At 35.8% G+C, this 20937-nt stretch overlaps 1 protein-coding gene across 6 annotated transcripts; it reads left to right on the top strand.

Annotated features, from left to right (window-relative positions):
* The first annotated feature begins 531 nt into the window (after positions 1–531).
* On the top strand, positions 532–15855 carry LOC306878023 (centrosomal protein of 85 kDa-like). 6 transcript variants are annotated; one of them, XM_079430102.1, is made up of 14 exons: positions 533–664; positions 1481–1535; positions 1626–1751; positions 5107–5831; positions 7426–7556; positions 7638–7755; positions 7853–8038; positions 8148–8300; positions 9335–9489; positions 9599–9716; positions 11587–11637; positions 12741–12848; positions 12938–13169; positions 14261–15855. In XM_079430102.1, the coding sequence occupies exons 2-14, from the start codon at positions 1496–1498 to the stop codon at positions 14425–14427; spliced, it is 2310 nt and encodes a 769-aa protein (XP_079286228.1). In that variant the 5' UTR covers positions 533–664; positions 1481–1495; the 3' UTR covers positions 14428–15855. The 6 variants fall into 6 exon arrangements, with proteins under 6 accessions (XP_079286231.1, XP_079286228.1, XP_079286229.1 ...); XM_079430103.1 differs by having other exon boundaries at positions 546–748; positions 14264–15855; XM_079430101.1 differs by having other exon boundaries at positions 546–748.
* Positions 15856–20937: the final 5082 nt, after the last annotated feature.

Below are 20937 nucleotides of genomic sequence, written 5' to 3'. Positions count from 1 at the left end.
TGTAATCACAGTTAGTGATTGTGCATTTTTATCTCAGGATTTCTGAAAGCAGAATAAAATAGTAATAAAGTCAAGTTCTGTAATTGATTTCTATATTTATTTTGAACCATTTTCCCCCCAAAACGTTTCCACAGACTCACTATAGCACACCTTTGCTGGCTCTACAAACAATGATTAATGTTATGATTTCTGTCCTGTCTATAGAAAGCGGAATGAAATAATGCCAATTTCTGTATTTTACTTTATTAAGACAATTGGCAACAATATAAGGAACTAAACACTATAAAGAATAAACAACATAAATGCAAATACAAATTATAGCATAATCATATCTAAACGTATAATAATATATTGCAATATATTGCACATGGGTGAATTTTTTATTATTTTGATTCTTGAATAGGGCTTGGAATATAAAATTTTAATATGACATTTTATCACTAATAATTTATCATATAAACGAAGGTGGATTGGTCTGCGCCTGCAGCTCACTAATCAAGCGGCAGGGGCGCTTGTTGTCTCAACCTGGCAGGAGAGCAAAACGCAGAAGAAGAAGAAGAATGGTTAAAAACAAAAGCCTGCGGCGGGTGTTTGAAGCTCGAGGCCGTTTATAGTTTGACTATTGTGGTGTTGTTGATGTTAGCACCCAGTCAGCGTCTCTCGGGTAATGAAGCACTTTATTGTTCCTCTGAGTTGTGTTCGCGTCATTATTATCTTTAGTAAAGACCCTTTCAGCTCGTGAGTTAAGGTGCGTGGAGTTGTTTACTTTTTTACTGATATTTTAAACTCTTTTTGTTAGCAAACTTGGATACTTGTACGAGGTAAATGTTTGTTTGAAGTAGCAACATACATGGAGCTTGTTTTCAAAGTTATGAACATTTAAATGACTTTGATGCCTTGTTAATCCGGGTTTGCTGTGCTATAACGTTAACGTACTATTGAAAACTATAGAGTAACTATATATAGGCCGTTTGTACTTTAAACGAGCTTTTAAATGTCCTAAATATAAACAAATCTAGCACGACTAAAATACAGTTAACTTTGACAACTAAATGAACTTATTCCAGCTCTAAGCTTGGGAGGATATTTTCAGCTGTTTTGCAATTGAGATATTCTTTAAACTGTGAATGATTTTGAATACTGTCTACATTTTTATTTAGATAAAGAGTAGTGGAAATAATATTTAGTAATTTAAAATATTGTGTAATATTATATCATTACTATACAAAAACATGATCAAATGTTATTATATAATACTAATAGTATTAACCATTTTTAATTATTATTTTTTAATTTATATTTATTATTTATTGCAGCTGTTCTGCCAGATCTTTTTGTTGTTCTTAGTTTTGCAGCACAGTGAAAAAATTTAGGCCAGCTTGTTTGTAGACTTAATGTTTTTGCTCATTGACCCCTTTTGTGTTTTGACAGTGTTGTCTTTTTATTTTGGATTTAATTCATTAATGAATGCTGTCCACAGGTGACTGCCACAGGAATGACCACTTCACAGAAATACCAGAACTCCAAACTTGCAGGTACAAATCCAGTGCCATCTACAGCTAAGTGTATGTTATGTACCTCATAACCATAACAGAGCGTCACATCATGCGTTCATTGTGCTCCAGTAGGACATTCTGACACGGAATGGCTGACACCTGCTGTGTCTGAGAAGTTCCAGAGCCGTTTTGGATGGCGGCCCAGCACAGCGGACAGTGGGGACATGGGCCTGGGTACCTCTGACCACACTGAAGGTGAGAAATTTGACAGTGTTCAAACATTGTCGTGTCCATTTGCTTGCCTGTTGTGTAATACAGCGGAGTTCAAGACCTCAGTCAGCTCTTTCATCTCAACAGCGGTCTTTTAGTTGAAATTGTGAATCACAAAATGCGATTGGATTTTCCAGGCATGGAATATATAGTCAGGGAAATGAATGGAATAGCAGTGTATTCTAGTACAGTATTCCATAATAGAACAGTCATGGAATATTAGTCATTTCTATAATGAATACACATTTTTCTAGTTATGTTTGACTTAGAACCATTTCATTGGCTAAATATGGGTCTGTTTGAGTGGAAACTGATCTTTATCTAGTAATCATAAAGACTCAAAAAATCATGAAAACGATACAGTAGTCAAAAGTTTTGGGAACCCTGGAAATTATAGTAATAACTGTAAATTATAAGTAATTAATTTAAAATGATAAAAATACAATTAACTGTACCCATGTGCAAGAATAAAAATGAATGAAACACAAACTTTAGTGTGGCTTCCCCAAGAACATGTATATTAATTTTAATTAGATATTTAGCCACCCAAGAACATTATGTATTAATCTTTAGACATCATGGATAACATTTGTGACTTTTTTTTTTTTTTTTTTGCCAAACAAGCAGTGGTTGTATTTTTTATTTACAACAGACATAAACTGGCTGGCTGTTTATAGATTAAGCTGTCATATTTTTAGTCATGGAGATGTGCTCATAGTTCTGGAACTCCTATGAGATTTAGAGGAGGATATGATATTCCATACCATAGATTCCTCCAGGCGGTGTTGCACTTCCACTGATGGGGGTCTCATTAGGAGGGCCTGACCTGGAGGACTGAATGGAAACTCTAATCCTGGTCTCCTGGTTTTCTTCTCTCTGCCTTGTTAAACATGTAAAGATTAGCTGTACTGATAAGCTTGTGTATGTTGATTGCCACAGATCTGTACTGAACATGCAGTGCGGATGAAAACATTTCTGTGTGCTTTTGTGTAGCTTATGTTGGTATTATTGTATTGTGCTGTTTTGCCTGGTTTGATTGGTTATTTTTAGTGATAGACAGATATCACTTAGGCTGATTATTGGTGTAACTGCTCAATTCAGCAGAGGTTTTTTACTCCTTAATGTGAGTTCCAAAACATGACGACAGCCTTGTCAGTGGTTAAATAATTTTCTGTTTCAGTTTTTAGTAATGTTGTGAAATAAATATTTGGCAATTATATGCTACTGTTCAAAGGTTTGGTATTGATAGGATTTTTTTCATGTTTTTGAAAGTAATCATTTATCCTCGCCAAAGCTGCATTTATTTGATCAAAAAAGAGTGAAAATAATAAGGCAAATTTGGTGCTCAAGAATTTAATTTTTTCAATGTTGAAAACAGTTGTGCTGCTTAATATTTTTTGAGGAAAACATGATGTATATAAATATTTCTTAAATGTGTAGTAAATGTAAGGAGAAATGTGTGTAAATGTATGTGTGTGCATTTATATATTGATAAAATATACAACACAATACACATTATGTAAACACAAACATTTATTTTGGATGTGATTAATCACGATTAATAGATTTAACAGCCTTGATATATATTCATTAGCGCATCAGAATTAAAATGATTTTCCAGTGATCATAAACGACTGAAAAGGTCATAAATTCAGTATTATAATGTTTTATCTGACCAGCTTGTTATCTGGATATCAGTATCAGCTATTGAAAAACTCATTAGGCGACCACTGTCGTTTTTGTTGTTGTTACCCTGAAACCCAGATAAGTTCCCATAGTAATAGCAATAGCTAACTGCTTGAGTTTTCTTACAGTTGTGGCACCTAGCAACTAAGACACCCTAATAATACAACTTTTATTTGTTTTTAAATAGCCAAAACGGTGGCGGCACGGAACTTCTTGGCAGCCGTTTTGCTTTAGCGGTTATAAATATATGGTTGACAGTCTGTGGGCTTCTGTGTTGTGATGGTGACGGCTTTGTTTTGCTCTGGGTGTTTCTTGTAATGGCAGAAAGCTTCTCAGCGCTCCAAGAATCTTTCATCTAACCAAAGAATTGTTTAAACCTGTCCTTAGCAGATGTTCAAAAGAGACACCCGCAGGGCAGACCCTCCTACTGCTGCCTGGGCTGCCTCGTGACATCTCCACTTGATTTGTGCGTGTTAATTGAATTATTGTATTGAGGAACTTGTTTAAAGGCACTTCAGCAGTATTAAGGACTATTAAGCGTGTTTGAGAGAGGTGAGCTGTGTGGTTAAAGCAGGAGTCCCACACAGACACCTCACAGCGTAATATGAGAGTGCTCTATAAATACCGCTAACCTTTCTGTGTGTACGCGCTCCTGCGCTAACAGAGCTGTAGGAGAACAAACTCTCATAGCAGGTACACTCACCTTGCCCGAGCTTGACATTAATTTTTTTGAAGGACGAGTTCTGGCAGCCTTCTGTGCCACTGGGTGTGTTTTAAGATCAGTAGTTTGTCTGTCTTTTACTGAAGATGCATTGGGAGGACATGTTTTTTATGCCTCACCGTCCATGAAAATGTTCTCATTTGATGGTATCTCTTTTACTGCTAGCAAGGTGAGTACTATTTTTCACAATGGTTTGGTGTGTGTTAGTTTTCAGAACTAGATGACATTAATTTAGCAATTAATAATTAGCTAATTTAGCAACATACTTTTTGCAGTTGTATAATGTCTATATAATTTAAGCATTCATGACTTCACAACAGTGACGCAAAATGGAAGAGCTTTACACACACAAACACACAATCAGATAGATAGATATAAGTATGTGTATAGGTGTGTGTATAGAGGGAGAGAGAGAGAATCATTTAATTTTATGGCCTTTTATTTTGCTTTATTTTTATTTTAGTTTCAGTTTGCTTTACTTTTTTTTATTTGATTTTACTTTATTTTAATTGATTTTGCTTGGTTTTAATTTATTTTCCCAGGGCATTTAATTATTTTGTTTTATTTTTTATTTTATTTTACTTTTGCTCTTATATTTAAATGGATTGTTTTTTTCTTCATTATTTGATTTTACTTGCTTTTATTTTCCTAGGGCATATTTTGATATACAGCTCAAATATTACTAAATTTAAGACAAATTCCATGTCTCCAATTTAATGTCTGTGATTGGTGCAAAAAATATAATAATGAATTGTATACATATTTAAATAATGTAAGCATTGAAAAAATGCCATTACTGTTTCAAATATGTTTGGTTGAAAAGGAAAAAACAACAACTTTTCCTTAAGGTCAGGCACTTTTTGCAGGCTCATGCTCATTTAATACATAACTTGTATTTGGTTTCATTTATTTCTCACTCCTGTTTTGTTCTAGACATCTGCAGCACTAGCAGCAGTCCCTCTTTCCAGCCCATCCGCAGTCAGATCCCCATCCCCACCGCCCATGTCATGCCCTCCACGGCCGGAACTCTGGCCTCCAAGCTCAAGCCGCGTGCCTCTGAAGAGGCCCGGGTGTCCTCCAGCTCTTCCAGTTCCAAGTCATCCCTCCCCAAATCTGCATCATCCCCCAACCTGGATGCTCAGCACGATGGAAATTTAGACACGACTGCAGACAAGCCTGATTGCCTGAGCCGATACCGCAGCCTGGTTAATGGCCTCGATCACTCGCTCTTCCCCTCTGGAGATCAGACGCGGCTGGATGAAGCGCAGAAGTTTGAGGTACCTGCCATGGAACCAACTCTTAATCAGTCGGCTCTGCTCTGGGGACTTTGCCATGATGTACGGCAACAGCTGCAAATGACCGGGCTTGGGGACAATACAGGCTTGCTGGAACAGACCTATAAAGTCCTACCAGAGGTTAAAGCAGGTCTCAACTGTCCCTTAGACCCATACGGCCAGAGGAACATTCATCCAGGGTCTGGTGCCTCTGCCAGGATGTTTTTCGTTCCTCGGGGCCTGCAGACTCAGGCTCTCCTGAGGGACCAGGCCTGCACTGGAGCTTATGATCCACTACTGCAGGAACGCTGTGGTGAACTGGCCAACTGGCAGCAGCAGAAGCAGAAACTCGAGAGTCTGCAGCTACAGATGGAACAAATGCAGGTTAGGCATCAGCTTGTGTCCTGCTTCATACGAGAAGGAAAAGAGAACCGTTATGTAATCATGAATCATACTTCTAAAGTCAGTATGAAATTAGAATTAACTTTATTAATTTCAACGCATCTTGCAGGTTTTATTGTGCATGATTCATCAGTGCATGTTGTTCCAAAAATAGACATCTTTCCATTGATCTTAAAATGTAGTCGGTGTTATTTTTGTATTATTTATCTACAATTTATTAATGATTTCAATTGGCTTATTTTTACATTTTCATTTTAGTTTTAGTAATTTTATGCGCTTTTGTCATTTTTACTGTTTAAAAAAAGTTTAAATTCATTTATTAAAATTTTACTAATGTTAATATTTTAACTTTTTTCTAATGTTTAGTCAAGTTTTTTTCATCTAATATTTTATTTTAGCTTTAATTCAAATGATAATTATTTTAAGTGTTTTTTTATTAACAAACACTGAATGTAGTAGCCTATGTAAAATATAATGCTTTGCCTCTAAAATAACTTTAGTGTTTAGTTACATAGGGAAAATGTTAATCAGTAACCGTAATAACTGAAGATGAATGGATATAAAATTAGAGTGCGGATACTGTACCTGTATTATTTATATCTGATGGTTTGGTGGTTCTGCTATCTTGATTTTTAAGTACTGATATTATTTGAACAATTTTGAAAGAAAATGAAATACTCTATTTAATTGTAAGAAATGAGAAAATTGAAGATCTCAGTCCCTGTTATGCTGCCATAAATTTCACTAAGTACACGTAACATCTTGGGTTCTGCGCAGTCGTAATGAACCCTGAAAATCCTAAACAAACCTTTTATCCTTTTACAATTTACCACCCTATATATCTGTGGTCTGTATGTTAATGAAGTCTGGACACCCCACTGTCTGACATGGGTCTCAGTTTCCCACACCCTTTCATACAATTGATGACCATTTGCTCAGGATGTGATAGCCCCAAATGGTGCAGGAACAACAACACTTAACTTTTTTTTCTTTTCTAAAAGAATTAAGCCATTTTGGGTGTAATGATCGTAATCTATCTATTTTGATATGTCTATTTTGTAGTGGAATCTGGGTCAGGGTTTTCCATGTTTATGTAGCTAACTTGCTTTATAACAGTTTCTCAATATGGAATTATTGCAGAGATGGAAAATCTACTGCTGTTAATTTGTCTGAGAGACAAATATAAATCAATGGACTATCACAACAATAACAATAATTACATGTTGTGTAAATCCTATATAATAACTGCTATAAACACTGAAACGGCACATTTTATGACTGCAAATGGCCATTTTTCTTGCTGCAAATTGCAATTATACTGTCAGCTTCATGCCAGAGACATTTTCTTCACTGTCCAACAAGCTGTTCCACCTTCTTTTGATAGGAAGACTAGACCTACACATTTCATCTTGTTTAATATTCAGTGTCAATTGGATACATTATACTATAGTAAAAGGGAGGCAAATACAGTTTCATGTGTATTTTAAAGATAAAATTAATATAAATCTTGGTCCGATTGTGTTTTTATGCCTATTTTAAATAAGAGTTCATGCCTTCCCACCTATTTGTATTGCAGTTAATGACAGGAGGAAGTGGACAGTATGCATCTCTCTATCCATCAACCTCTCACACCGAGAACAGCAAGTGGGATGCTGTCATTAAAGCCAATGAGAACTTGCTAAAAGAGAAAGAACTTACCATTGAAAGGTAATGCCAAGTTTTCAAAAGCATCTCTCATTTTACAAAGATTTTAAACATTAACACAATGTAGTATCTGGCGCATTACAGGCAGAGGCAGCAAATGTCTCAGCTGGAACAGCGTCTCAGAGAGAGTGAGCTGCAGGTGCACAGTGCCCTCATGGGACGTGGAGCTCCTTACACCGATGTGTGTCTGTTGAGACTACAGGTTAGCACACATGCATGCACAGCCTTTTCCTTGCGCTGTATGAAAACATGTCTTTGAGTTTTCCCTCTTCTTTCCTCTGTGTGTGTGTGTGTGATAGGAAGCCCAGCAGGAAAATGCTTTTTTGCGAGCCCAGTTCGCCGAACGCAACGACTGCTTTACCAAGGAGAAGCTAGAAGCGGACCGGAGACTGGGCGCAGTGGAAGCAGAGACGCATCGCCTGAATAAGGTCTTGAAAGAGAGCAGTGAAAAACATGCAGAGGAGCTAAAGAAACAAGAAGAAAGGGTGAGCATATGCAAGCTTCATCATGTGACCTCCTCAACCACATATGAGCAGAATCTCACTGAACTGATGTTTGAATTTTCATCTTGTGTTGTTGCTGTTTACTACAAAGATCCGAAGTCGAGACAAGCATATCAACAGCTTGAAAAAGAAGTGTCAGAAGGAGTCAGAGCAGAACAGAGAAAAACAGCAGCGGATTGAGACGCTCGAGCGATATCTGGCTGACCTGCCCACCATGGAAGACTACCAGGCCCAGCACAAAAAGGCACTGCACTCTCTGATGGCCAGCCAACAAAACAAAAGCCTTTTTTCCTGTGCTTTCACAGCAGTTGGTCATAATGCTCAGCTTTAGATGTTTCTCTTATGGTGTATTGCCAGACACTATTATAGCATCCACTGCACCCATATATCACACATCTGCTCCTATTGTATTGTCTTAAAGTAGCACTCTCCTTAGCCTGCTGGCTTACAAAATCTCAAGCTCACTATGCCTCCTCTCCAAGACATTCTTTCCTTTTTTTTTTTTTCTTAAATGCACCTTAGAATTTTTTTGTAATTTATCTTGTTTATTTTGCTTTTAAATGTTTATTTGATTTACATTTTGATTTTTAGTTGATTATACCCTGTTATTGCTATAGCCTTAGTAAAAAATAAAATTACTTTAAATTATTTTAGTCAGAGTAGTATCCACTTTCAGAATCTAATTATTACATTACTGTTTGTGGAGTTAAAAAATCTGGGGTCAGTTAGATTTTTCTTTAATCAATTAATACTTTTATTCAGAAGAGGTGCTATCAATTGACAAAGTGACTTTTGGGGCTTTTATAATGTTTCAAAAGATTTCTAGTGATTTATTTCAAATAAATACTGTCCTTTTGAACTTTCTAAGAACTCAAAGAATCCAAAAAATGTATCCTGGTTTCCACAACAAATATGAAGCAGCAGAATTGTTTTCAACATTGACAATAAAAAAATTCCATATTAGAATGATTTCTGAAGGATCATGTGACATTAAAGGCTGGAGTAATGGCTCCTGAAAATGCAGCTTTGCATTACAGGAATAAACTATGTTTTAAGATATATTAAAATATAAAACAAATACAAATATATTAACATGCCTTAGTGAGTGTAAGAGACTTTTTTCAACAAAACACCAAAATCATACAGACCCCAAGTTTTTTTTTTTTATTATTATATATTTTTTTTAGTGTTGCCTATTCATCACCCAGCACTTTAAACCACTGTTATTCTCATTCTCAGTCCTCCAGTTTTAATTCAGTTATGGATGTTGTGTTGCAGCTGGAGGAGGCAGAGGAGAGAACAGCTCAGTTGCACGCCACCATCAGAGATCTGGAAGCCAAACTGGAGGAGGCCCGCAGTGCTGTGCACAACAAAGAGACCCAACTGGAAGAAAAGAGACACAAGGAGAGAGAACTGCTCAAAACAGTCACCAGGTAGGAAAAAAATATGCAAGCCATACTTGCACAAAAATGCCCATTCATTAGGTTTTGAAGCATTGCCATGTATGGGGTCTAATATTGTTTGATTTGACTGTGTGCTTAGTCTCCAGAACAGAGTGCAGGAGAGCCTTGAGGATGGAGTGAGATTGCCTTCTCTTGACATAGAGAAGCTACGAGAAGAAAACACTACCTTGAAAGAGGAGCACCAGCGACTCAAAAAGGTTATTGTTTATTTTTTATTCACATTACTTTGCAGTAACACTTAATTTAGCTAAGGGAATGCTAATAGTTTTGAAGCATGGCTCTGCCTATTGATTAATATGAATATATGTTCTGTGCAAATTAGTGTTGTCAAAAATATCGATATTTCGATAAATATCGATACTGAAATATCTGAACGGTACCAATATTAATTTCCCGAAGTATCGATACACCGATACTAGCCGAGCTGTCACTTTCACTTCTCTCCAAAGGCGCGTGGACAAGCACCACACGTGACCGCACTCGTCTCCTTCGCTCTGGTTAAATAGCACAAGTGAAGTGAATAGAAAGATGACTGCTCTGGTTGTTAAAGAACACAGCAGGAGCGCTATCTGTAGGGATCTATGATCTCCGCGATGCAGAGAACGCCACGGAATCCAGTCATAAACACGGAATTTACAGTTTAACGCGGAATGTCACGGAATTTGTCAAAGTTTGGATGAATTAATCAAAAGTAGGTCATTACACTTAAATCAAATCGCGATATGGACTAGTATCTGTAAATATTAAGCTGCAAAAGTGGATTTAAATATGAATCCTGCATGTTCTGCGTGTCTCTGTGTGAATGTGCTGCACGTGCGGTTTTGTTTACTAATGTGGCGCTCGCGGTGATTTCAGTGTCTGCCGTCTCAATGAGGACATAAATACATCAACAATATCTCCAGAACTGATCTGAAAGGCATTTTACGAGCATTTTACCATTTAATTTGAGTAAAACTAGCGTCATATCATACACACACAGAACTTTAGAAGTATTCACGACAACCCGTCAAAATAAAAGTTCGGTTTAACTTCTTAAAGACCGTGTGCCAGAAATAGGCTATATTACTATTATTTAGTAGAATGTACATAATACTACTACTTACTACTACTGTTAATTTTTTTAAAGAAATAATCACAAAATATTTAAATTTTAATAGTAAATCCCCTTCATTTGCCAAAAATGTAAATGTTTAATTTTCATTAATTCAAATATAAATTAATTAAAATTGTTTTATGCCTTCATCTGATATCCAGTAAAATTTAAATACACAACACAGAATTTCTGAGGGGGAAAACACATTTCATAAGGCTACTGTAAGAATAAATAAAAATTGTTTGTATGCATTCAAATAATAGACATGCTAAAACACAGAATTTGGTAACAATAAAACATAAGGTGAGAAAAAAATAAAACACTTCATACGGCCCTAAACGTGTCATTTTTGTTACACTTTTAATAAATTAAATGTTAAATTGTATAATTTTCATGATTTTAATGAATTAGACATGCTTTTATATTAATAGCATTTAATTTGACCATTAAAAAAAAAAAGAGTCCAGAAAAATTCAAACGGAAAAAAACGGAATCCAGAACAATTAAAATGGAAAAAATTGAATGTAGAAAAAAATAAAACGGAATTTGGGGAAAAATAAAACTGATTTCATAAGGCCCTATATCTGGAAATATTTTGGTTATGAAGCAAATGAGAATATCAACAAATAGAACTTTGGATTTTAATTAGTACATGTATTAGTAAACGTTAGTTTCAATTAACATTTAACTAAGATTAATAAAAGATTAATAAATAAATCAACAAATGCAGTACCTCAAGACATTTTTTTTGTTCATGTAAAATATACCGCATGTTCTCGACTTGTTACATTTATCTTTAAATTAAAAAAAATTACCCCCTTAATATTGTGGCAGTTTTATTCACCGTGGTATCGAAAATGGTATCGAGTATCGATATTTTTCAAGGTATCGTATCGAAGTTAGAAATTCCAGTATCGTGACAACACTAGTGCAAATATTTTAAGACACAATCTGAATGAATCTTCCTTTTTTAGGTCATAGAAAAGCAACTCAGGATAATGGAGCAGCTTTGCTCACAGATCAGGGTAAAGACTACTTTCAGTTTTATTTGCTTAGCAGGTGCATTTACATTACATTTTTTAACTTATATTTACATGAATTTTTTTTGCATTTATCAGACACTTTTATCCAAGTGTTGCACTGAAAGTTTACATTTGATCATGTATTCCCTGGGATTTGAACCTATGACCTTGGTGTTGCTAGTGTCATGCTCTTTGCTCACTGTTATGAGCACATTAAAAACAATGTAACGGTTTGTTTGCAAATCAGTCGACTACTGGACATCAATTTTCTTTTTAAATAAGTCTCATCCACCCCAAAACTGCATTTATTTGATAAAACATACAGTAGAAACATAAAATGTATTTTTGTTTTATTCCTGTGATGGCAAAGCTGAATTTTCAGCATCATTACTCCAGTTTTCAGTGTCATGTGATTCTTCAGAAATAACTGTAATATGCTGATATGGTGCTCTAGAAACATCACTTATTATCAATGTTGAAAACAGTTAATATTTTTGTGGAAACCATGACCAGGATTTTTTGTTGAATAGAAAGTTCAAAAGAATAGCATTTATTTGAAATAGAAATCTTTTGTAACATAAGTGTAGTTCACTGTCACTTTTAAACTATTTAATGCATCCTTGATAAATTGAAGTATCAATTTCTTCCTACTTTTGAATGGTAGAGTAGGTGGAAAAATAGTATTCAAGAACTGTTAATGGGAACAAACATCATAATTTACTTGTCTTTCAAATGAAACCGGTTCTGAATAAGAATTGGTCGTAAAGACTGTAATTAGGTGTAATTTAAGTAAATGCCTCTCACTAAAAGCCAGGCATCATATTTTATGAAGTCTTCAGGAATGTACTTTAGTATCTAGGAGAGGTGAAGAATCTTTACAAACATCTTCCTCAAAGTAGGAGGCTTCTTTAGGACACCTGATATTATTTTAGTGTAGAAAAAAGTCTGAAGTCTATATATTCAACACTTAGGGCGTGTATTTCTTTTCCCCCTTTAAGTCCTTAAAATATTAGTCAAAGTATCCTGTGCCAAAAACTGTTGCAGTTTCATTTATATGAGCAAAATGTTTAGCTTGCAGCCATAACATTGTGTGTGTATTGTCTCAGACTCTGGAGGAGCAGCTCTCTCATGAGGAGTGCAGTAGTCAGGCCCTGCGAGAGGAAGTGGCAGAGAAAGAGGAGAGTCTGCTGCAGTTACACACCGCTATGAAAGAGGTTAGAAGTTGACCGTAATGCATATTCAGCTCTTTGAGTTTTTATAGCACACAGGAGAACTGAGGGTGTGTTATGTGTTTGTATTTCAGCTCTCAGCACAGAACCAGGAGCTGTTGGAACATAATCTGACACTGCAAGAGCGTCTTCAGGGTGAGGAAGCGCCGAGTGGTCGTGGCTTGCTCCCTGTGGGAGCCCGGCTCACACAGAAGCTGTATGGTGAGATGGCCGCCTGTCTGTGTGACCTCCGCTTCCTCTGCAACGTCCTCACCCAGCGGGCTCAGGGCCATGACCCAAACCTCTCCATGCTGCTCGGCATTGCCTGTAAGTGCGCCCTCTGCTGTCAACAAGCTATAAAGAAGACTAGCACTCTTTCAGATAATGCCTCGATATAACATACAGATTAGTGCTATGTTTAATTTTTGACAGGAATCAAAATGAGGTTGTAGCTTAACATGGCAGAGAGATTTCTTAAAAAAAAATTCAGTAGAAAAAAACTCCATCCAACTATGGAAGCCCATTTCTTCCACTGAATTAACAAAATTAAAAGGGTAATTGCAACTTTTTATCTCTATTCTTTTTTTTTTTTTTTTTTTTTTTTCACTGAAGTTTTTCAGAATTGCGAGTTTGTCTCACAGTTCTGACTTAATAACTCACAATTGCATAATTCACAAAAGTCAGAATTGCAAGATATAAACTCCCAATTCTAAGAAAAGTCACAATTTCGAGATATACTCACAATTCTGACTTTTTTTCTCAGAATTGCAATTTATATCTCGTAATTCCTACTTTATAACCAAAGACTATAGAAAACCCAAGATGTATCACTCACGCTGTAAAGAAGGAAGCACCGCCTATTGAGCAGAAGAGCCAATCACTAATCGGTAAAGTCATCACGTCACTGCCATTAGAAGTCCTGGTTGCTATAGAAACAATCATCAAAGAATGTTTTCATTAAGAATATTTTTCAAAGAATGTTTCAATTTTGATTTAATTTGATAAATTGAAATAATTTTACATTTTATATCATTTTAAAATTATTTTATTTAAAGATGTATGCTGTTAAATTTTTTTATTTTAATAATTGAAGTGTACTCTTTGATTTAAGAAAATGAATCAAAATTACCAGCACGCTTTTGCTACTTAATTTTAAATCAGAAACACAATTAAAGTCTGTCTTAATACACACACACACACACATTCATGAAGCATATCACACTCCCTGTGATTGATAACACCAATTCCTAGTACAAACTAGTGCCTTCTCTATTGTTTTGTTTTAGCTGTGGTGATTACGGCTCAACAGTTTTCACCATGCTCTCATGGAAACTCAATATAGCTGCTTTGTTGTGCTATCTGTGTTGTGGCTTTTATCAACGGTGACTCTGACACGGTCTCTATCTATCTGTCTGCAGCAGCTCCCCCTCCAGTAGGAGAGCAGTGGGAGGACTGGCTGAGCCCCGAGGGGCTGCAGAAGAAGCTACAGGAAGCTCAGCAACTCCGTCGAGACGTCGAGGAACTGAGAACCACAGTCTCTGACCGCTACGCTCAGGATATGGGAGAAAACTGCATCACTCAGTGAGCTCGGACAGTATGGCTTGTGCTCAAATGAGGGAAACTCCACATCACAAGTGCCTTTAAAGACACTACAATCTCTAGCAAACCAAACCTTCTTCATGAAGGATTAGCGACACTAAGGACACTGTAATCTCGCAAACCAGAGGGTTATTTTTATACAAGATATTTTTCTAAGATTTCGATGACTTTGTGTGCAGTGGAAAGAGAATGATTTAATATAAACCTTTCCATGTATTTGGGAACGTCTGTGATGAAGTTGACAATCAACTGAAAATATTTAATCTTTTGGTGCAACAAGGCACTGTTTTTACAATGGCAAAGTGAGTGACACTTGGTTGTGTGTAACAAGAAGACTGGTATCCGGTATCTGGTATCCATCATCTTACAGTAAACGGAACACGTATTACATTAAACACAGAATGTAAGGCTGAGGAAATATTTGGCCACCCCTGGCTTTTTGAAATTACACCAGCAGATCATTTGTGTATAAAGTTGTTGGAGATTAGACATTCCCTAATATTATATAATAACCGAAGTTCAACATGATCAAAGATAGACGTATCAGAACAGTTTCCATAATGCTGTAAAGAGTCTTGGTGTACACGGTATTATGCAGACCAATAAACAGGGACATTTAAAAGCAAGAGGGGGCTGTAAACATAATAAATTCTGGTTGTCTGTTAAATAAAATAAAAAGTTCATAGAATGCCATTTAAGTTTAGGATCTCTTAATTGCAGAGTAACTGATCATATTATCTGTATTTTTAGAATCCTATGACATTATTAGGTTCTTTGCTGCTGTGAAATTAACACACTAAAAAAAAAGTTTACTTTTTGGGTTACATATCATTTGAAATGGTGACTTATGTTTGTGTGTTAGAGTATTGAGTTGCAGGATTGTCTTGCCAGTAAAACAACAAGGTATATGATGTGCTCTGTCATAATCCATGATGTTGTCTGGTTAATAATTTGTTATAAAAATAGCCAACACATCAGAGGAAACCAACTGGGAGGCAAATATTGTATTAGTGCATGTCAAATATTAGAGCAGATGCCTTGCATTCAGGGAAGTAACCTGTATTTGCTGCACAACATGTCAATGCAAACACTAATTGTCTTCTCTACTGTAATGTGTGACTGCTGAGGTATTGGGATTCTATTTCAAAAAGGGACCATATATTGTGGGGAGTGTTTTATTGGTAAATTGACATATTCTGGTCCAGAAGCATCACTAACAAGTGTGAATGTAATTTGACAATGCACCAGATGTTTTTTATATTGTAAGATCTCTTTCAGGTTTAAAAGAAAACCAGCCAGGCAAACCTTATGCCAAAAACTTTCTAACAACACTAAATGTTTGTTTGTTTGTTTATATATAAATTTGTCTTAAGCGGTTTCAGTTTTTAGAAATAAAGCTTTGTATTTCAAATGTAACCTTATGTTGAATGTTTGTTTTTAGTATGCATAATGCAGTAACATGTTCTCTTTTGATAATAGAAATGACTAGAAATTACCATTTGCACCTATTAATAATGTGAGTGGCTAAAGCAGCCAAACCCGTTTATTATAGGGATGTTTGTGCATTTGACCTCACCCAAAAGACTATTTGAACATGGATTTCTGCAAATAATGCAAAAATATGTTTAAAAGACTTAGTTGGAACATTTACAATAATAAGTGAAGTGAAGTGACATATGGCCAAGTATGGTGACCCATACTCTGAATTCGTGCTCTGCATTTAACTCATCCAATGTGCACACACACAGCAGTGAACACACACACACACACCGTGAACACACACCCGGAGCAGTGGGCAGCCATTTATGCTGCGGCGCCCGGGGAGCAGTTGGGGGTTCGGTGCCTTGCTCAAGGGCATCTCAGTCGTGGTATTGAGGGTGGAGAGAGCGCTGGACATTCACTCCCCCCACCTACAATCCCTGCCGGCTAATATAGAAGTTGATTATAAACCATTGATCACCTTGACAGGTGATCGGGTGTCTCCTCCTGGTTCATTTACAGAAAATAGAAAAAGAGCTTTTAAATGATCAGTTGATAAATTATTGTAATTTGAATTTTTTTTATGAATAATTTGTCACATTGATTACTACTTAAAAATTATTGTACACCTATTTACTGATGTGTTTGAGATTTTCTTCCTGAATTATCTATTTCCAAAATCCATACATGTTGGTGCTGATCAGTGAGATATTTGAAGTGTGCAGTGTTGTAGCATCACTGTGACAGTGGGTTAATGATGCTCACTCTCTATGTGACACGAGTTGATGGTTGTTCTTTAGTTTAGGGTTGTACTGTATGCGTCTGCACAGTGTCTGAGATAAAGCTTGAGGACGCAGGAGCAGTGCTGCTTTTGGAGTCAGACCACAGGACAGCAGTGTCTTGGTGTTATCACCATAGCACTGGTGTGGAAATGCACTAATGATGTCATATGGTGCAACAAATGGTCCTCTGTCAAAAGAGATTAGCTCAAATTACTGTCAGTAAACGTGCTGTAAAAGGGTGACAATTTAAATATTCTGCAATAATTCTGCTAATATTTTATGACAGCATACATACATTTCAGGTAAAATAAGGCATAGTTCACCCAAAAATGTACATTTGCTGAAAATTCTCACCGTCAGGCCGTCCAAGATGTAGATGAGTTTATTCCTTCATCGGAATAGATTTGGAGATAGATTCTCTGCAGTGAATGGGTGCATCAAAAACATCAAAAACGACGAACATAAAATAGCACTATTTGCTGACGACATATTAGTTTATCAAAAGGATCCCACCGAGTCATTAGTTGAGCTATGGGCAACACAGTTGAGATTAGAGACTGGTTGGCTTCGGCAACATTTCTGTCAGAAAATTCAAAAAGGGAGTGATGGAAATCCAAATAAGAGTGCTCTAGTTCAAATATTCTCTTCAGCTTACAAGGCTGAACCAATATTAAAGACTATTACTAAACTATATAAAGCATTGATGGATTTACAAGGAGATTCATCTCTGTACATTAAGGAGAGATGGGAGGGAGAAAGAAAGACTGGGAAAATATATGTAAACTACAATGGGCAACTTCTCGTTCTTCTTATTGGAGAGAATTTTGCTAGAGAAATACTATTCGGTTTTTCCTTACTCCAAAACAGAAAAAAAACATTCTAGGCAACTCAAATTGTTGGAGACTTTCCGGCTCACAGGATGCTAACCTTTTTCACATATTTTGGGGTTATCCTAATATCAGAAGTTTTTGGAAATATATACATAATGTATTAGAAAAGATTTTACATGAGCAAGGTGTCAATGATTTCCTGGGAAAGGAAAAACAAATATATGTATAGAATAATTCTTGCTTCAAGGAAAAAAGCTATTACTAGATGCTGTATAAACCTAATCCGCCACAAATACAGGACTGGATTGACATTGTAAAAAGTATTTTTATTATGGAGAAAATTACATTCTGTATAAATAACCAAAAAGATATGTTTGTTGATTTTTGGTCCAAATGGATTGAGTTTATAACTCCTATTGAACCAAATGTTTTTTTGTTATAGAACATATGCTTTGTGTTTATATATAAATATTGTGCCTACATCCCCTTTCTTTTGTAAATAGTTTTTTCTATAATTAGATTATAATTTAAAGAGAAATATTGATCTGTTTTTGTCGTGAAAAACTTTTTGAGCAGCTTTTTTCCCCGCCTGAGTCGGGAATATATGTAAAAGTGACAAATGTCATAAACAGATGTTGTGAATTGTATCTCTTTCCAATAAAAACTTCAATAAAAAAAAGACAAAAAAAAAATAAAAAACAACTACATTGTTAAAATCAGCATAGATTACTGTACAACAATAAATATTTAAAATGTATATTACATTATAAATCTAAATGTTAAATAATATATGATTATCTTCGTTACAATTATGGGAATTGGGGGATTCAAAAGGGATTTAAACCTAATAAAATGTTTTCTTTATTGGTTCATACGGATCTTACTGTAGTCTATATCATTCTAACTCGATATTTCTGCTATTTTAATTTCTGCTTAACAAATAATAAATTACCTTCTGCCTCTTGCAAAAGATTCAGTTTCTCTCTCAGAACTGCTATTCTTCTTGCCTGGAGCATAAAATTGTAAGGAAATTGAGAGCTAATACCACGACACCTGAAAAAATGATATATGACCCTGGAGCACAAAACCAGTCTTAAGTCGCTGGGGTATATTTGTAGCAATAGCCAAAAATACATTGTATGGCTCAAAATTATACATTTTTCTTTTATGCCAAAAATCAATAGGATTTTAAGTAAATTATGTTCCATGAAGATATTTTGTAAATTTTCTACCATAAATATATTAAAACTTAATTTTTGATTAGAAATATGCATGGCTAAGAACTTCATTTGAACAATTTAAAGGCGATTTTTTTCAATATTTTAATTTTTTGCACCCTCAGATTCCAGATTTTCAAATAGTTGTATCTCGGACAAATATTGTCCGATCCTAACAAACCATACATCAAAGGAAATCTTATTTATTCAGCTTTCAGATGATGTATAAATCTCAATTTTAAAAAAAGACCCTTAAGACTGGTTTTGTGGTCCAGGGTCACATATCAGCCGAGCACCCGGAGACATCTGATGTAAACAGACTTGGATACTTAAACTGTACAGCGAAGCAGATTTAGACACAGAGTCCACAGGACAATGACAGTAAGAATAAAGGAAGAGTCTAACCTGACTCTAACCTGGTGAGTTTTCACCTTTCTCTCAAGCTGAACAGTCTTCTGCATCATACTTGACATAAGTTCAAAATCACTCGGCGGAGCTGTGACATGTTTAGAGAAGATTTGTGAGACTTTTGATAACTTTAGTAGTTGGTCAATTCAGTCAGGGTACCTTCTTTTGCACAACCGTTGATCTTACAGTGGAAAGATTGTCCGTGACGTGTGGCACCGGCTGGTTTTGTGGAAAGATCTCTCTGAATAATTGAGCTTCATTGTCTGAAACATCAAAACTGACACATTTAAGTGATTTATAACATCCACTGATGTATAGTTTTCTCTGCGCATTTTCTATATTCCATATGCTTTTATATTCCATCACAGGCATTGTTGGAAACCTGCCATTTATTTAATCTGTAATGCATGGCATTAGAAAAGCAATTCAAACTCTTCCAACTGTAGACATTTATCTTGACATTATATTCACTTGTTAGGACAGATGGGAAAACTGTAAAATGTCTATAAGTCTTACCATTATCTGACCTTCCTTTGTAAGGCTTTCTTTCTCTAGATCACAAAAACAGATACGACATTTGATTATTTCAAAGATGGTCTAGATCATTCTTGTAATGCAGTATCTTTGAATTCTATAACTTTGAAAAAAAAAAAGCAATGATTGCATTGACATTTAAAAGTATACTGTGCAGAAATTGTCAGTTACTTTTTGTAAACACAACATTGACACTTGTCCCTCCTCGCGGGCGGAACGGCATCAAAAGCACACTGCCCTGCCTGACATGACATCAGTCTGCCAAAACACACACAGCCCAACCAAGTCGACTCAAGAAACTGCCGGCATGAAGACGAGTGATGACATTGAGGTAGTTTGAAAATATTTTTCTAATATTGTGTTTATCATGCATAAATAGAATTAACAAACATAAATAGCATAAATAGACGCTCACTAGTAAAAACGTAGCTACAATGGCTAGTCATCTGTCAAGTTACTGATGACAGGTAATGGCAGACAGGTAAAGTCCCGACCTCACCTGTGACGTGTTGCTATTGGCTGAAGGCGACACACACACACACACACACACACACACACACACACACAGGCTAAAGTTTGTAGCCCAGAAACGTTGTGTGCACAGTGATGCAAGAACTAAATTAGAAAACACAGGGCAGTGTCTTTGTAACTACAAATACCAGATGCTTCTAGTGAACCACAGCACAGGGTACATTACTTACAAATTATATAATAGATTACAAATTATTGTCCTTCTGACATTTTAGGTAATCTATTCTGACTGCCTCAAATTGTTTCACACCTGTATGAATTTATTTTGCTGAACACAAGGAAAATATTGTGAAGACTGTTGGCAACCAAACAGTTTCTGGTCTCCATTAACTTCATAGCATTATTTTCCCCCATACTCTGAAAGTCAACGGGGACCAACAGCTGCTTGGTTACACACATTATTCAAAATATCTTATTTTATGTTCAACAGAATCCATGCAGATTTGGAGCAACTTTACTAACAGTGTTAGTAAATGAATGACAGAATTTTCATTTTTGGGTGAATATGTTAAAAAGCTACAGCAGACTTTCACAGATTTGCTTTGGTCAAGCTCAGATACTTTGTGTAAATAATCAAGTTATAATGAATAATTTCAAGAACAGGATGGAACATAACACGAACGTGTATAAACTGGTAAACATCCTTTCTTGATAATATGCATATTTCTGGTATTTTATGAGGAGGGTGGGATGTTTTATATTCATTGGTAATGGG

The sequence above is a fragment of the Barbus barbus genome, assembly GCF_936440315.1.
Source record: "Barbus barbus genome assembly, chromosome: 12".
In the NCBI taxonomy this organism is placed as follows: Eukaryota; Metazoa; Chordata; class Actinopteri; order Cypriniformes; family Cyprinidae; genus Barbus; species Barbus barbus.
The sequence above is the reverse complement of the archived record's forward strand: the minus strand, read 5'-3'. Positions and strand labels throughout refer to the sequence as shown.